The 16167-nt window shown below is 35.5% G+C and overlaps 1 protein-coding gene across 4 annotated transcripts in view; it reads left to right on the top strand.

The window, feature by feature from the left end:
• LOC143446798 (E3 ubiquitin-protein ligase UBR4-like) overlaps positions 1 to 16167 on the top strand; it is a 44230-nt gene that overhangs the window by 515 nt on the left and 27548 nt on the right. For all 4 annotated transcript variants that reach the window (XM_076946604.1, XM_076946606.1, XM_076946605.1 and 1 more), the window contains exons 3-33: positions 97 to 246; positions 428 to 526; positions 1782 to 1928; positions 2075 to 2288; positions 2466 to 2629; positions 2713 to 2780; positions 2872 to 3041; positions 3168 to 3336; positions 4386 to 4488; positions 4598 to 4708; positions 4842 to 5001; positions 5389 to 5461; positions 5585 to 5756; positions 5907 to 6067; positions 7145 to 7237; positions 7357 to 7467; positions 7747 to 7866; positions 8014 to 8235; positions 8346 to 8432; positions 8605 to 8755; positions 8839 to 8944; positions 9082 to 9289; positions 10211 to 10374; positions 10803 to 11016; positions 11182 to 11301; positions 11516 to 11722; positions 11944 to 12062; positions 12188 to 12288; positions 12410 to 12526; positions 12689 to 12890; positions 15868 to 16117. In XM_076946604.1, coding sequence (XP_076802719.1) covers positions 97 to 246; positions 428 to 526; positions 1782 to 1928; positions 2075 to 2288; positions 2466 to 2629; positions 2713 to 2780; positions 2872 to 3041; positions 3168 to 3336; positions 4386 to 4488; positions 4598 to 4708; positions 4842 to 5001; positions 5389 to 5461; positions 5585 to 5756; positions 5907 to 6067; positions 7145 to 7237; positions 7357 to 7467; positions 7747 to 7866; positions 8014 to 8235; positions 8346 to 8432; positions 8605 to 8755; positions 8839 to 8944; positions 9082 to 9289; positions 10211 to 10374; positions 10803 to 11016; positions 11182 to 11301; positions 11516 to 11722; positions 11944 to 12062; positions 12188 to 12288; positions 12410 to 12526; positions 12689 to 12890; positions 15868 to 16117 — 4553 coding nt within the window. The remainder of the gene's footprint in view (positions 1 to 96; positions 247 to 427; positions 527 to 1781; positions 1929 to 2074; positions 2289 to 2465; positions 2630 to 2712; positions 2781 to 2871; positions 3042 to 3167; positions 3337 to 4385; positions 4489 to 4597; positions 4709 to 4841; positions 5002 to 5388; positions 5462 to 5584; positions 5757 to 5906; positions 6068 to 7144; positions 7238 to 7356; positions 7468 to 7746; positions 7867 to 8013; positions 8236 to 8345; positions 8433 to 8604; positions 8756 to 8838; positions 8945 to 9081; positions 9290 to 10210; positions 10375 to 10802; positions 11017 to 11181; positions 11302 to 11515; positions 11723 to 11943; positions 12063 to 12187; positions 12289 to 12409; positions 12527 to 12688; positions 12891 to 15867; positions 16118 to 16167) is intronic.

Here is a 16167-nt window from a genome sequence, read left to right as displayed (position 1 = left end):
GGGTTTAAAAATGTCCTGCAAGGTATAATCCATGTTATTAACAGAATCTATTTTCTATGTATTTTCTGTTTAAAATTTGATCAATGAATTGTTTAGTACCACGAGACCATCTCAGGCAAGCTATAGAAGCATGTCACATCATTCTCGAGTTCTGCATGGATCGCATTGTGAATTATGATTCCCATTCTGTGGCTCAATGCGCTGTCACTCTAAACAATTTCATCACCATCATTTTAGGCTTGTGTGGTATGGTTTTCTTACATGAAGATGAAGACTTCATACAAATACAAAAATTTTTCTGGTTATGTTGTTGGCAGTAGGCAGTTACACTTTCTTTTATTGTCTGCAACAAGTTGATGTTTAAATATACAAGTAGTTATTTTGTGTATTGCTTGTTTTGTTAATAGATTTTGTATGTCTAAAACAGGTAGAGAGCATGATTTTCATCGTTCTGACGTCATCACTCATACAGCCATGATAAAATCTGCAAGCCTTCCTATGTCAGTGAAGAAGTCAGTTGAAGCAAGTATGCCCCTTTTCGGTATCTTTCTAGTTTAACATTGTAGAAAACAGTTTATAAGCCTACATTGAAGTCATAAATGTAAGCCCATCCTACAGTCAGTAGACTTAATGGTAGAATTGAAAAAAACATTATAGTCATTATAAAATGTTTCATATTACTTGAATTAAAATACTAGTGGTAAACAACACAGATGCTACTGGCCTCGAAACAAAGCTAATCAGACTATAACTATGTTTGCTTGAAAGGAATGCACATATAACATATTACTGAAGATGATTAACAGTCGGCATGATTAGAATACTTTTGGTGCACAATAACTTATCTTATATCATGCTTGTAAAAATATTTGTGTGTAGGTTAGCGGTATTGAACAAATTATTGGCATTAGGTGTAACTGGAATGCTTTTTAGGAGATAAACAACTTAAAACTTACCTTTTGGTTGTTTAATTTTTCGATGTTTCGCTTGGCTTGAACTCGTTGTTTTGGAAATGATGTCTGTCTTTAATTTGATTAGCCTAACATTTTTCATAAAATAAGTAAAGTAAACCTTGTTGTTGTTCTAATACGCTGTGAGTTTTGACCTGGCATTAATATATGAAAATGAAAGGGATGGTTACTTACAATGAAATAAAGACACGATGTTAACGTTTTCTTTGAAAGGAAGCATTTAACATGTTTCAATGTTTAAATTCGTTGCCTCATTTCAACACATTTGCTGTGACTGTTTGTAATGCCTTGGTTGGATTCCAGGTATTCTGTTCCCACACTGTAAGTTGTCTTTTTGTTGATGTCACAATTAAGTAGTGCAATGTCATTTGGCAGTTAAAGAACTTTGTTAAATTTGCGACACTGTTTTTATACGCTGGTCTTGAGCTCATGCTAAAAAGTCGTTGATAAATGCACTTTAATCGCAGGCAATTCAAGATTATGACTTGTCTTGTGATATGCAGTATATGGTGAAATGTTAATTTCAGAAACGTTTAACCCTTGAACTGTGAATAGTAAATACTGTGCAAGATGTATGAAATCAATGTTTGTGCAGATATATGTTCATGGTCAAGTAAAAAAACTTTAATTACAAGCCTAATATGCTAAAATTGCAGTTTTAGGCTGAAAATGGCAGTGAATTTACGTGATTTATATGGGCATTATCCTATTTTAAGCAGGCTGTTGCAGTTTTTTTTCGTATGTTGGCTATTGTTTGCCACAATATTTCTATAATAGTTTAGTTAATGAATAATCCTAACTTTATCAAAGCTGGACAAACTGAGAAGGCTAGTAAGAGCACCGATGATACCACACAAGATACCACAGACAAAAAAGATGCTTTCAGTGCTGCTGACATGTTCTCTTTTTTGTCAACCGACTGTGCGGATGATGTGTCACTATCATTAATAGACACTGGTAATTTTTTATGTACAATGTATATTACTGTTCATTTGTTACCATAGTTGTTAAAAAGAATGTCTAGGTTTTAAACCACTTTAATCTTGAAGTATTTATTTAAATTTATAAACTCGTAATTAATATTTTTCTTTAAAAAAATTAAGGTAAAGATGTAGCTGAAGAACTTAAGTCTATGAACATCAGGGCTCTGCAGGAACTGGCTGCCAGTTATTCACTGTTTAAGTCGTTTCTGCATCTTCCCTATTTGATGAGATATGTGGCGCGCCACCGTGCTGCAAGCCATAGTTTTGGCTGCAAAGAACAGAAAAGCCTGGTATTGCCTACGTCTATGAACGATGCTATGGCTGTAAAAAATGGGTATGTTGTTTCTGAAGCTAGTCGCTAGCGATATAAAATCAAAACTCTTGCTATTTTACTTCTATAAATTTATTACAATTTACAATGTCCTGTTTCAATAAATTAATATGTATGTATAAATATATATATAGATATTTTAAAATGTTTTGATTCATATCTTTGCAATTGTTTTTGTAGACTTGGACCCCTCCAAAGCAATATGAAGCTCATATTAGATGCAACAAAGTTTCCCTTTATTGATCTGCTTAACAAAGATGAGCTGGTTGCTCATACTGATGTGATGCTTACTTGTATCTGCGCTGGAATAAGTGTAGCTGTTGCTATTGCTATTATTGACCTTGGTCAGAATGCATATAATTTTTACTCAAACATCAGAATTTGATTGATTTTGACTTTTATTGCTAAATGTCTGTTCATATTACAGGAGATACTGTGACCGATCGCTCCACAGAAATAAGAGACGTGGCGGCTGCACATGTTGTTAAAGATAGTGTAAGATCAAAAATTCATATTGTATTTAGCAGTTATGTGAAACTCTTTGTTTTGTTTTCTTACAGCATTGTGATTTTACGTAAAATTTTAGATTACCATTTTTGATGCAATGAAGACCCCTTTAAAGGCATCAGCTCGTTTCACTGGATTAGTTGATTATAATTTCCAACTTGTGGCAACTTACTACCTGCTACGAGGTGTTGAAGCTATTGATAAACTTTACTCAACGGAGGAGGCCAAACAGCAAGCAGGAAAACTTAGGTAGGTAGTACCATACACTTTGCAGTGATTTTGTCTTTACAATTATTTACACCTGATACTCGGTGGCAAAATCATCTTTTAATGGTTAGTAAACTAAATACATTTAATTCATGATGGTTTTTGTAGCTCAACCCTCATGATATCACTGTCCACTAAGTTAGTTGAGCAACTTCAAGACCTGTTGAAGGAATGTGACTCCGTCTCACAGAACGTGAAGCAGAATAAACAGCAAGATGGGACTGCCTCTTCTACTCAACACAACCCCACTTACCAGTTCACACTCCTCTCCCATCAAGTAATTCAGCATTTGGGACTAGTGTTGCGCATAGCTAACAATAATTTTAAAACTTTCATAATTACATAACTAAAGTATCATATAGTTACCGATATTTTTCGTAGGTTATATTATTACGTAAATTATTTCTTGGATATGTTTTATCCACACCAAAGTGCATTAACTAAATCTTTGCCCATTTGTACTCTGTGCACTGGCATTTAAAATGCGTTCAAAATCTGCACTCCGTTTTTTTATCCAATTTCGTTTTTGGCCTTACATAAAGCTGTGCAACTGTAGAAAACATAATTTTGTTATGTGATGAAATACCTGCTTTTTGATAACACAGTCAGACCTCGTTAATTCCCACCATGGCATAAAAAATGTCAATTTAGTGAGAGATCTGGATAACTAAAATCGAAAGAATACTACAGTAAGATTTTTCACAGAGTTTATTGATGAGCTCTATAAAATAGAACTTGACTCAGTCAACAACCAAAAGGTAACAAATAAATTTGCCAACTTAGAGAAAATGCCAAATTTAAAGGAACGAAACTGTATTGAATCAATTTCTGTAAAAGAGTATTTAGGACTACACTAGATTAAGGCACGGGAAAAAACTATTACTAAGATTCTATTGTATCAAAAATGAATGGTTGAAGTAATTTAGAAAATTATTCAATGACTGCACTTCTAACAAACATTGAAGTGTGAGAAGTATGAAAACTGGATGTATGGATTATAAAATATGTCACACTTGCTGTAATCCAGATTAGGGAGTGTTTTTTCTATTCATTTGGCATTACCATTTCTAAATTTTCGTGTCATAGTCGAATAGCGAAGTTTCCAGATTACAGAGGTCAAATGCATAGGAAGAAATCTGTTCCTAATGTTCATGTTTGTCATGTTATTCAAAGAAATAACTTTTAATGTAACTTTAGCATTCTCTATAAACTCTAGGCCTGCAAGGTCGAAAGTTATTAAACGGTGTTACTTTGGTTTGTAACTGTATGCCTTGTATTTCATTGATGTAAAGTGATACTTTTGTAATTCGTTTTTCAACTTGTTAGTGTGACCTTGTGCAATTGCTGGTGAATCTTGCCTACAGCTGCTGTGATAGAGTTCACAATCATAAAACTGCAAAAACAACAACAACAACAACAACAACTGATGGTGAAAGTCAATTAGTTTTACTAAAACACAATACCCATTGCAGAGTAATCCCACCTAAACAAACTTTGATGACATAAGCTAGCTTTTCATATATCTAACTTATCTGCAGCTATAAAAGTAACCAGTGATTCTACCGATGAAGAGGATGGATTTGGTTATTACGACGATGATGCAACTGACGATGGCTCATGTAGCATGGATGTTGATTCAGATGAATCAGGTTTTTGAAAATGATGTTAGATGTATTTTATTATCAATTTGGTTTAACTTCAACAAAAAAACTGTCATAGACATCAAAACATGAATCGTCGTACATCTGGTCATTTGTTAAAGTTTTTTGTTTTACTCTTTAGATGATACAAAAGAGGGGGTTTCTCTCTTGGGAGAGTTCATGCATGACTTAATGAAAGGGGATGAAGACAACGACGATGCTGGCTCAGCATCAGTACAAGAGAGCTGTATTGTTCCTGCTTCTCAACTACCATATCTGGAAACAAATACACCAATTAACAAGTAATGTATTAGCCATATTACCGTATACCAACTAGGGCCTCTATCAGTGTTGTAATGACCCGAGTCACGTTTTTAAATTACTTGACTTGACTCGAGTCAATGCTTAAAATGACTTGACTTGACTCAAGTCTCGGAAAGAAACTTAAAGCAAGTCTACATCTTAGTTGTTAATTTATTGACTTGCATTATATTTAAACTTGACTTGACTTATCCAATTAGTAATTTGACTCGACTTGACTTAAGTCAACTTCCCAAATGACTTGACTTGACTCGAATCTTAAACAAATGACTTGGTTACAGCACTGGCCTCTATGTAAGGTTAATGGAACAAAACAGTTTCCCTTGAAACCACTGAAGACTCGTACTTAATATTACTATTTTGAGCAGGTCTAAAGCAACAAAAGGCCACAATGATTTGGATTGTTTTGAGAATATGTTTCCGCTGTTATCAGAAAAAGAGGTAAATTTGTCAACTGTACAATGTTACTTAAAAAGTTTTGTCTTTACGCCCAATAGAATGTTACAATTTATGTGGTACTTCTAGCCTCTAGGCAGAGTTGAAATATCAAAGCTTCTATTGTAGATTATGCTTCACTGTTGTGCTGTGCTCAAGCTCCTGGCAGATGGTTTTGCTTGTTCTCATAATGAATTTGTCAAAGATTACTTTTGCCTGCACCTTACTGATAAACTCCTTCAGAAACTCTCAGTTATGCTATCCATGCTGGATGGAGCTGGCATAGTTGTTGAAACAGAAAGTAAGTTTAGAATAGCCTGGATTATGTTATCTTTTGCTGCTTTTGCCAAAATAATCTTTAGAATGTTGGAACTGTCTATTGTTTAGGCCTTCAGTTAGTTGTCTAAAAGTTTGTTATGTATTTTGGTTGTTCAGTAAATATTGTACACAGGTATTGTGCTTATGGATCTTATCCAGAAATTATTGGCCTGTGGTGGATTTAATGCAGAAAGACGGCAGAATATTGGCAAAATCATACTCTCAGTACCCCTGTCTCTGAAAGAGGGTAGTAAACTGAAGCTGGGTCCAATGGCTCTGTCGGTTTTAGCACAAGTTAGTAACTAACAAGTTTGGTTAAATTGGCGTAACGACTACCGGCAACTTTAACTTTCTAAAATTAAATCTGTTGTATTATCTCGTGGGGGGTATTGCACTGGTTCGTAATAATTGCTTGCTATGAATAAACCAAACGATTTTAAAGCCTGATTGGCTTTATCATGGTAACAGCACTTACATTTTTGTTTTGTGGGAATATATACAGTTCTAGTCTGTAACAGATGAATGTGTTTGTATAACTACACCTTACACTGGTATGGTATGGTATGGTATGCTTGTTATTTTACAGTATGTATGTCATTTCCTATTGCTCTTGCCTGTTGTTTATGTCTAGGTCGTTTTATCTGAAAACAACATGTATTTCAAAGTAATGACTTAATCAAGTTTATACTCTGTTCAGATGATGTTAGCTTCTATGAAAATTACTGAATGTAGTAGGCCAGTTCATGTGTTAAACAGTTTAAGTTCTCAAACACATAATGTATGTTTTAAGATCTGTATAACTATTAAGCATTAACAGCCTTTCAATAAATACTGCTGGTCGTCTATAGAAATATATTTTATTAGATAGTTAAGTATTCCGGGAATAACCTAGCTTAGCACATTTTTTTTGAAATTCAAAGTTTCAAATCCTTAAAAAAAGTTTTGAAGCCTAAAGTTAAAACATTTATGATGGCTTTTGCACCTGAACGTTTGAACAATCATTCAAACATGTTTTAATATACAAATAAGTCATTACAGCGACTTACATTTAAGCCTACAGTTGGACTATGAAGTTATTCTTGTTTTAAGTCTATTGCATCATGCTACAGCCTGGAAGTGTTTGCAAACAAATGATTGTCATATTAGCCATGGTTTTTGATGGCGTTCATATTGATTTGTGGCCACCCATGATCAACAGCCATATATATTTAAATAGTACCACCATTGAACCCAACGAAACCAAAAGTATATATGTAGAGTTATTTAATAAAAGTAACGTGCACTACTGAACTTGATTCAGTAATAAAATACTTCTCGAAAGCGAAGTGCGTAAAACTATGTATTATTATATTGTAATGAATTATTTTGCAGACAATAATTAGAGAACAACAATTAGCAAAGGCTGATGACACTGACAACACGGAGGTCGTTGAGTTCATGAACTCTCTTGTTGACTATTACAAGGTTAGCATTTAGCCACATCAGAGGTTGCAGTTGTATGTGGTGTTAATATACAATTTAGACTGCCAAGTAGTGAATCAATGGTGTATGATATTGGGTTAACGAAATGGGTTATATTATAGACCAACACAGAATTCCAAATCAATGATGACATTAAAGTTGAAGTCTTTCAGCTTGCAGTGTTCTTATTTCACACACTTACTGATGTTGGAAAGGAAAATTTCTTGAAATATGTGAGCAGCAATGATTATGATCTTGTAGTTAATTCTGTTTTAAATCATTTGGCTCTTGAAACTAATACATTATACAATAACTAGAGGCACGTGTCATAGTTTAAGAGTAATTTGAAATTTCATACATAAACTAAAAAACTTTGTGAAGTATTTCATATTACATAACATTAATGTGTATGGCGATAGGAAGTGATATTTACAGATGATATTTGATCGCCTACCAACCTTGTCATGTATAATGATTAGAGTCAAACCGTATATTGTCTTCAATTCATGTAGGTGGCATCGTCCGTTGATAAGATTCCGAAGAATAACCCGATATCTACAAGCAGGCTTATTCTCTTGCTGGAGTATCTTCTTCACCACTACTCCTCCCCATCGGAAGAACTGTTAAAACAAGTTCGTTGTGATTTTGCATTTGAGAGGACATTTAGTTTTGCCACCCTGGCTCTGCTTGTGTAAAATTGTGAACATCGCAAAAGTGGGGTGACTGCTTTTGTTTATCGTGTTTTAACTGATAGTTTACTGAGTGTGTGCTTTTGTTAGGTCCGTTGGAATTTCTACGCTATTCATGGTTTGATGTCATCAAATAACTTCATGACAACTCGGCAAAAATACGACATGGTCAAAAAGTTTGCGTATTTTGAGGGTGTTTCGAAGGTGCAGATCAGCTCCCCTGAGAAAAAAGACAAGGAAAATTATATATTTTTCTCCACAAAGAAATCAAGTTCTGATAAAGAAAAAGAAAAAGAAAAATCTTCTGATCAAGTTAGTATCAAATATGTGATTAAAATTTGAACCGCATTTCACCAATTTTAGAATAGAATGCTTTTGTATATAATTCGATTTTTGTAACATGTTTTGCTCATCTTTTTTAGGTGAAGAGCAAATCGTCACATTTCTTTGAACTCAGTTCTAAGTCCATGTATCCATTTGAAACAAAGAAAAGTCTTGTTGATGAAACAGTATGGTTTTCTTTTAGTTATAGTTGTTATTTTATCTTTCTTGAAACCATGCTGCATACAGCATTTGTGCTAGTGTTTCAGATACAGATTAAATCAAAAAAAATTCAAGAAATGAATTCTGTTTTCAACCTTGTGAACATTGACATAACAGTGCTTGGTTTCAACGTTTTAGGCATTGCATCTCCTGCAGCATAACTTGGATAGTTACAACCAATTCTATACATCTGCTATCAAGTGCATTGAAGCTGGATCATATATTGCATTTGAAAACGCTGAAAACTGTAAAAAAAGAGAAAGCAAAAATGGCAAAGCTGAAAAATCAGGTATGGCATATACAGGCATATACAGTTATACACAGTACATTTCTTTATGAAGGAAAGTTCCTATCCAATTTTTTCTGTAACAGATGCTGATGGGGGCAAAACAACATCACATGAAGTTATCAGATATTGTCTGCAGTTAGCTTGGAGGCTTGCAAAGGCATTGCCGCCTTCTAATGGGTTTAAAAAGATGTAAGTCTAGATATTTATATTTAATGAAACTTCATATGAATACTACTTCCATAAGAAAGGAAAAAACAGCACAAGACTAAGAGTCAAGTTTTCGTGCAGAAAAAAGATGTTACACTTTGCTTTGTTGTCGCCCATAGGGTTGAATCAGGATCACAGAGCAGTGCTGCAGAGACCTTATTTTCTCTTCATCTTGTCTCAACCAACTCATTGAACGTCGATGAAAACATTCAGGATAAGGATTTTAAACTGAAGACGATTGTTGCGATAACCACAAATTACCTAAGCAAACATTTCATCGCTAATGCAGAAAAATCTGACAATAATTCTTTTCCAAGTGCAATGCAGGTAATTTGGTTGGTGTGTTTCTAACAAGTTATGGTATCATCATTAATTTTAACTTTGCTCTTCGGTGCTTAAAATGCATAAACACTACTAATGCAGGCCTTGTGTTCCATGTCAAGGGTCAGCAATTATTTTTTGGCGTAATCCACAAAAACTAGTTCTAAAATCTCATGACCTAAACGTTTTCTGAGCATGAAAACATTAAAGGAGGCGTATGTGTTTGAAAAGGGGCTAATTTCTGAACTTATTTCTTTATGCAATAAAATTAATACAAATGCAATCACTTGAAAAACACCACACAGGGCCCGATGAAAGTTTGCTTGTAAACTAGGTTTCTCTGAGACTATATCATACTGAAGTATGGAAAAAATCACATATCCCAAACTTTCGTTACGCCCAAAATGAAAAGTAGATATTCTAGCCTAAAAACACACACATATCTCCCTTTTTAATGACAATTTTTATCTAAATTCTGCATTCAACCTGGAACTGGAATGTGCCAACTGCTAGGTCATCCGAAGTCTAAAAAACAACACCAACCATGCTGCCCTCTGATTGGTTTAAATAGTAAATCCCTTTGCAAGAGTTCAAAATCAGAGAAATCTTATTTTTCCACACATACACCTCCTAAATAGCACTGTCAAACTGTTCCAGCAGTGAGGATTATAGGCAGATACGTGAAGCAACTGCAACATAGCGATAGCAGATTAAATGATAGCAATACTGTCACACTGAATAAGTTTAAAAAATTTCTCGCAACCTTAACTGTGGGACCCAACAAACTGTTTGCGGCCCCATGATCTATGCTAAACTAATGTCATTTCCAACAAACTCTATTACCACTTAAGTGTTTTGGTTGTGTCTTTTACTTGCTATAGCTAGGTTCTTCCAGCATTAAAACAAATGTTTATATCTTGTGTTTAGTTGATGGTAGTGGAATGTGCGACCACCCTGGCTCAAAGTCACATCTGGTCAAAGCTTATCAAAACAATGGACAGTGCCGCAGACCCTGAAACAACTGCAGCTCTCTCCAGTGCTTTGCTGCCTCTTGTCCTTTCTGCAGTAACAAAACATGCAACCATGTGCAGGTAATTTTACTATGATGAACTACAAATTATGTTTTTTTGTTGTTTATACTTTATCCTGTGTATAACTTAAATTGTTTTTCTTTCTGAAAGTTAAGCGTGCAAAATTATTGTCATTATACCAAGTTGTAACAATGAGCACAGTGAAAGTAGTTGCTTCATCAGCAACTATGTGGATAAAGCCTCTTATTGCTACCACTTGTTATGGAAAATGCAGCTTAAATTTTTATCGGATTTTGTCTCATTGCTAAGATATCCTGAAGATTTGATAAAAATTGGACGACAGGCCTTTGAGTAGTTTTGCTAACTGGCTGACAAACAAATAGTAATAAAAACACAACCTCCTTCGTGAAGGATTCATATGTTAAGGCCAAATTGAACCTTATGAAACCTACTCCATGACTATGTACTTCACCCACTAAATTTTTAAGGTCCCACATTCTTCAACTTGCAATGAAAGTTGACCCTAAGGATTCATGTGGGGGTTCATCTATTAAAGCTCTTGATGCTCTACTGGCATGCATGAATATCGAACAAACTCGGATAACTGAAGGTGCTATTGAGATACCGATTCCGTCTGCCATTAGCAAGGTCTTGTCTGCATGGGAAAGTGGCAGGCAAAAGATCAAAGATATCAAAGACAAGGTGCTTTAGAAGCCATTTAATGTTGTTTTTTTCAGCATACATCATATTGTCTTTTCATTAACTTTATAAAATTGTTTGAATTTTTCAAGTTATTCCCTGCATTTTTGTATTTGCTCTGTTGATGCTTGCAGCACAATTTGTCTGATTTTGTTTGTAATTTTTTAGTTGTCTGATGATAGTGTTAACAAAGCGATGGAAATCCACCTGAAAGCACTCTGCAGTGTGGGGATGGGCGATTATGATGAGGATTATACCTTAAGCCTAATGCTATTACAAGATCCATTGGTAGGTTTAGTTAACCATGCATTAGACTGATGAGGCAGCGTATTTAAAACTGTAACTATGGTAATTGCCAATTTAAATATCAAAACAGTTTTTACGTTTGCTACAGTGATCACCAAGATTAAAAATATTTATTGATAGCAATAGTTTTAAATCGTATCTTGGTCTAAAACTACCGCTCACAGTTACAAAATATCTTTGTTGTTTCCCTCGCCAGCATCAGTTATGTGATGATCTTGTTTGCTGGGTTCGAGACTCATCATCGGCCAATGCTGGCCTTGTTTGCGATACGCTTGTACCACTCCTCTCTGACATGACATGCCTGGGTGGTCACAGCCAAATCAAAAAAGCTCTGGAAAAATCAACTGGTGGACCCAGCGGCTCCAATGCATATAATGACACTCTTAATTTCTATTCTGTTAAGGTGATTTTGTGCAACCAATTAATTGTTAATGATTGTTATGACAGCTGTTTTATGTGTAAAATATCTTGTAAATGTATATGTTATATATACTATAGTATATTATTGCATATCATACTTTAAAAATACACTATACCATATATTAAATAGGTTATATGTATATCTGACATGCAATGGCCTGCGATTTTTATCTTACCAATAAACATTTATTTGTTACTGTGCAGGCTATACATGAGATTCTTACCAAGCACATTAATCCGAAATCTGGCCTGATCGAAAAAAGTGTAGCTAATGCCTATCTCGCCTATCTTGAGAAGACTTTAACCAACCCTAGCATGCAAAGGTGAGAGGACTGTTTGAAATACAGCATGGATGCTGTATTGATTGCTGATTATCCAAGTATTCTCCTACCAGGATACAACCTTGCAATTTGCAACTTTTTGATGCTTCTTTTTTTTTTAAATTTAGAGCTTTGTGTCGATTTTATGCCTTCGGGAAGAAAGTGAATGAAGAAAAAGGATCTGACAAAAAAGAAAGTGATTCAAAGGAAGACAATGTTTCATTTAAAGGTTGGAGATGATTTATTTGATAAACTGAAACTCTTACTTTTCCTAAGATATTACTTTAGGTTGTACTGCATTTGGCACATGATTAGATTGTTCAAACCTTATAAATTTTCTATTATCGTAGGTAATGTTGGAAATCACTCCGGCTCGATTTTGGACTTGCTACTCAGTAACAGGTTACTTTCCACTCCGGAGTATTCAAATCACCTGCTGCAGTTTATTGCCAAGCTGTGCAGAACAGGTGCGAACCAGTTCCTAAAATAAATAGTCACTGCCCATTTCTGTGCAATATGGCCATGCAGATCGCTGAATCAACGTCTGAGTTTATAACAATACTAAATCATAAAGTTGTTTTTATCTTGCACCTTAGAGGCCTAAAACTTTTATAATTTAACCGTTTTAGGTAATAACACTGGCACTGAAAGTCATGCTCGACTGGCACCTGTATGTGCCCAGCTATGCACACTTGATCTTGACTTGCCAGAAATGCGAGCCTGGCTTGCAAATTTTGAAATGGACCTGGTTTCACCAAGTGGAGATGGTGTCAAGGATGATATGTTCCTTGCATTGCTAACACTTTCCAATTTTCTTGTCAGCCAAAAAAGGTAATTACAATTGGTTTTTCTGTCCAGCTTATTGACATATGGTGATACTTGTGAATATTACAGTACAATAACTCTTCCACTTACGAACATCCGATTTACAAACATTAATAGATACGAACATTCAGTTTCGTATTTAGGCCTACCCATTACGATATTAACCGCGTGCACTGCGTACAGTAGTAAACCTCCAATCATCAAGCTGAAGCTCATTCATAATGCTTATTGATGCATGAAAGATACTCCCTTCCTGGTATGACCCTACTAGTGCTGGGTTCAAGTAATGAAATTTTATTGTAATTTTTATCAAACTACTTAAGTAATTCAAGCAAATCTAGTAAAGAACATTCACACTTAAAAACATCGAAGCACATCAAAATTGTTGCAACGCACACATGTTCGATCCTATCTAATGGGCGAATAGTTATTTATTTTTTAAATAACTCACGATGACCAAACATACTTTCACCACTGCTTTCACAAAACGTTTTAAATTTATGAAGCAGTCATATTTTTACGTCACAAATCCATTGTCTACGCTCCAAGTAACGTGGGTGCAAACATTATCACATGCACTTTTCTAGAATTTCCGAACGTTGGTTGAGAGTTGTCTCTTGATTAGACTCAATTCTTTTAACTTATTCTGCGGTGCACAAATGATGGATAGTAAGAAGCTTAAGGCTAGTGATGTGAGTGGTAGTGCTAGAAAACGACAAGCTATCTCGATGGAAACAAAAATGTTGATAAAAAAGAAGCTTGATAGTGGTGAAAAAATGGTGAATGTAGCCAGCTCTTACAACATGAATCGTTCCACTATCGCTACGATTTACAAGAGCAAAGATCGTATCATGGAGCATGTCAAAAGTGCAGTGCCTATGCAGTCCACGATTAATAGCAAGAAAAGAGGAAGGCTAATAGAAAAACTTCTCAATCTTTGGATGGAGCACCAGTAGCAGCGGTGTGTAAGACTTAGCTTCGTGCTGATTCAGAAAAATGCTAAGTCACTTTTCGAAGACCTGAAGGCTATAGCTGGTGAAGGTGCAGAAGAGGAAACGTTTACTGCAAGTTACAGATGGTTTCAGCTCTTCAAGAAACGAGCAAAATTGCATCATGTTTCTGTTTCCGATGAAGCAGCAAGTATCGAAAAAGTGGCTGTCAATAAATTCCCTATTACCCTAAAACAAATTATCGATACTGGCGGTTATGCTCCCCAACAAATTTGCAACCTTGATGAGACTGGCCTTTTCTGGAAAAAAATGCCACAGAAAACGTATATTAGCCATGAAGAAAAGACGATGCCAGGCTTTAAAGCTGCGAAAGATAGGCTGACATTGATGTTGGTTGGCAATGCTTCGGCAGACTTCAAGCTAAAACCACCAATAGTTTATCGAGCTGAGAATCGGGCATTTAAGAACATCACGAAGAGTTCTGTCGTAAGTTGGATGTCTAACAAAAATGCTTGGGTGACACTTGTTCTATTTCAGGACTGTTTTTTCCATTACTTTATACCTGAGGTGAAGAGGTATTGCCGGGAAAAGGAAATCCCTTTCAAGATTCTCCTGATCTTAGATAACGCACCTGGCCACCTACCACACTTGGATGATTTTGATTAAGATGTGAAGGTTGTATATCTACCCCTAACACAACTTCACTCCTTCAGCCGATGCATCAAGGTGTTATTGCCAATTTTAAGAAATATTACACACGTCATGTGTACAAGCAAGCATTGAACGCAGTGGAGGGTGATGCTAATATGACCTTAACGGAATTTTGGAAAGAATTTAATATCCGCATTTGTATCGAACACATTGATGTTGCATGGCGTGAAGTTTCTCATACGACAGTGAAAAGTATTTGGAAGGCTTTGTGTCCACAGTTTGCCAACAATCTTCAAGAATTTCAGCAAGACGAGAATAACAAAATTCTTGAAAATCTTGTTGAAATATTTAAAAGTTGGACATTAACCTGGAAGAAGAGGACTTCGAAGAGCTGTTCGAGTCATGCTCACAAGAATTAACGAATGAAGAACTAATGGAATGGGAAACCATGCAAAGACAAGAAGAAGAAGAGCTTCTCCAAATAAAGAAATTTGAAATGAAATAAATGGCCGAGGGTTTTAATTTTGTGGAGAAAGGTCTTGCTATTTTTGAGAATCAGGATCCCAATGCTGAGCGATTCTCAAAAGTAGCAACAAGCGTCCGTGGTTCGTTCCAATGTTATTGCATCATCTACGATGAGAAGAAAAGAAAAACAGTGCAAACTTCCCTAAACCAATTCTTCAAGAAGCGAGATGATCCGCAAGAAAACGTCAAATCTGTGGAAAATCTCAAGAAAACGTAAATTCAATGGCTTCATACTGTACATAAGTGTTTCATCTCCAATGCTTTCTATAGACACTTCCTCCCATTCTGACCGCACTTAACGTCGATGGACCGCTGTAACTCCATAACATACTGTACTTGTATACTGTATTCATGTAAATACAATGTAACGAATAGAGACAGTTGCGTTTCCTGTTTTTATTTTATTTTTGTGTCTTTAAAATAAAAAAACAGCTTACAAAACAGTACAGTAACAACTTACGAATAATTCAACATACGAACGGCCGTTCGGAACATAACTCGTTCGTAAGTTGAGGAGTTACTGTATGTTTTTTCATATTGTTACCTTTCCTTTTTTGCAAAAAAAAAAATTACTGAGTAATATCACAACAGATGACATGGGGTTTCTCACTTTCTCGAAAACTGATTAAAAGTTTCCTGCTTGACGCTTGAAATTTGTAAAATACCAAAACATTCTTGATTGTATGCAATGGCTTTTAATGGAAGCTGAGTGTCTGGGCTGTTGTTATTTGGGATTATTTGGTGGTTTTCGGGGAAATTGTTTTGTTATGTTTTATGGAAATTGGCTGGCTTCAGACGATTTGGTGGAAGGGAAAAGTTTTTCAGATTAAAACAGTATTGTCTTGTCTTTATTTTAGTTCCAATGTACAAACTTTGGCCTTGACGTTAATGAAAGCCATCTTGCCTAATGACATGACTTCTCAAGCAGCCAGCGTAACTCTACAGCTGGTTTCACCAACCTTCGTAACTATCCTCGCTACACTGGCAAATGCTCGAGATGGCAGTGGACACTGCCAGTTGATGGCATATGCACTGTGGTGGCTTGATGCACTTCTTGAACTTTTGAAGGATAAAGATTGTGCTCAGAAAATGCACTCCCAAACAGAGGTAGGCCTTTATTACACTTGCAGAGCATCTTAAACATTATTATGTGTTTG

Source organism: Clavelina lepadiformis, chromosome 2, assembly GCF_947623445.1.
Source record: "Clavelina lepadiformis chromosome 2, kaClaLepa1.1, whole genome shotgun sequence".
In the NCBI taxonomy this organism is placed as follows: Eukaryota; Metazoa; Chordata; class Ascidiacea; order Aplousobranchia; family Clavelinidae; genus Clavelina; species Clavelina lepadiformis.
Note: the sequence above shows the minus strand (reverse complement) of the source record. Positions and strands in the feature narration are given on the sequence as shown.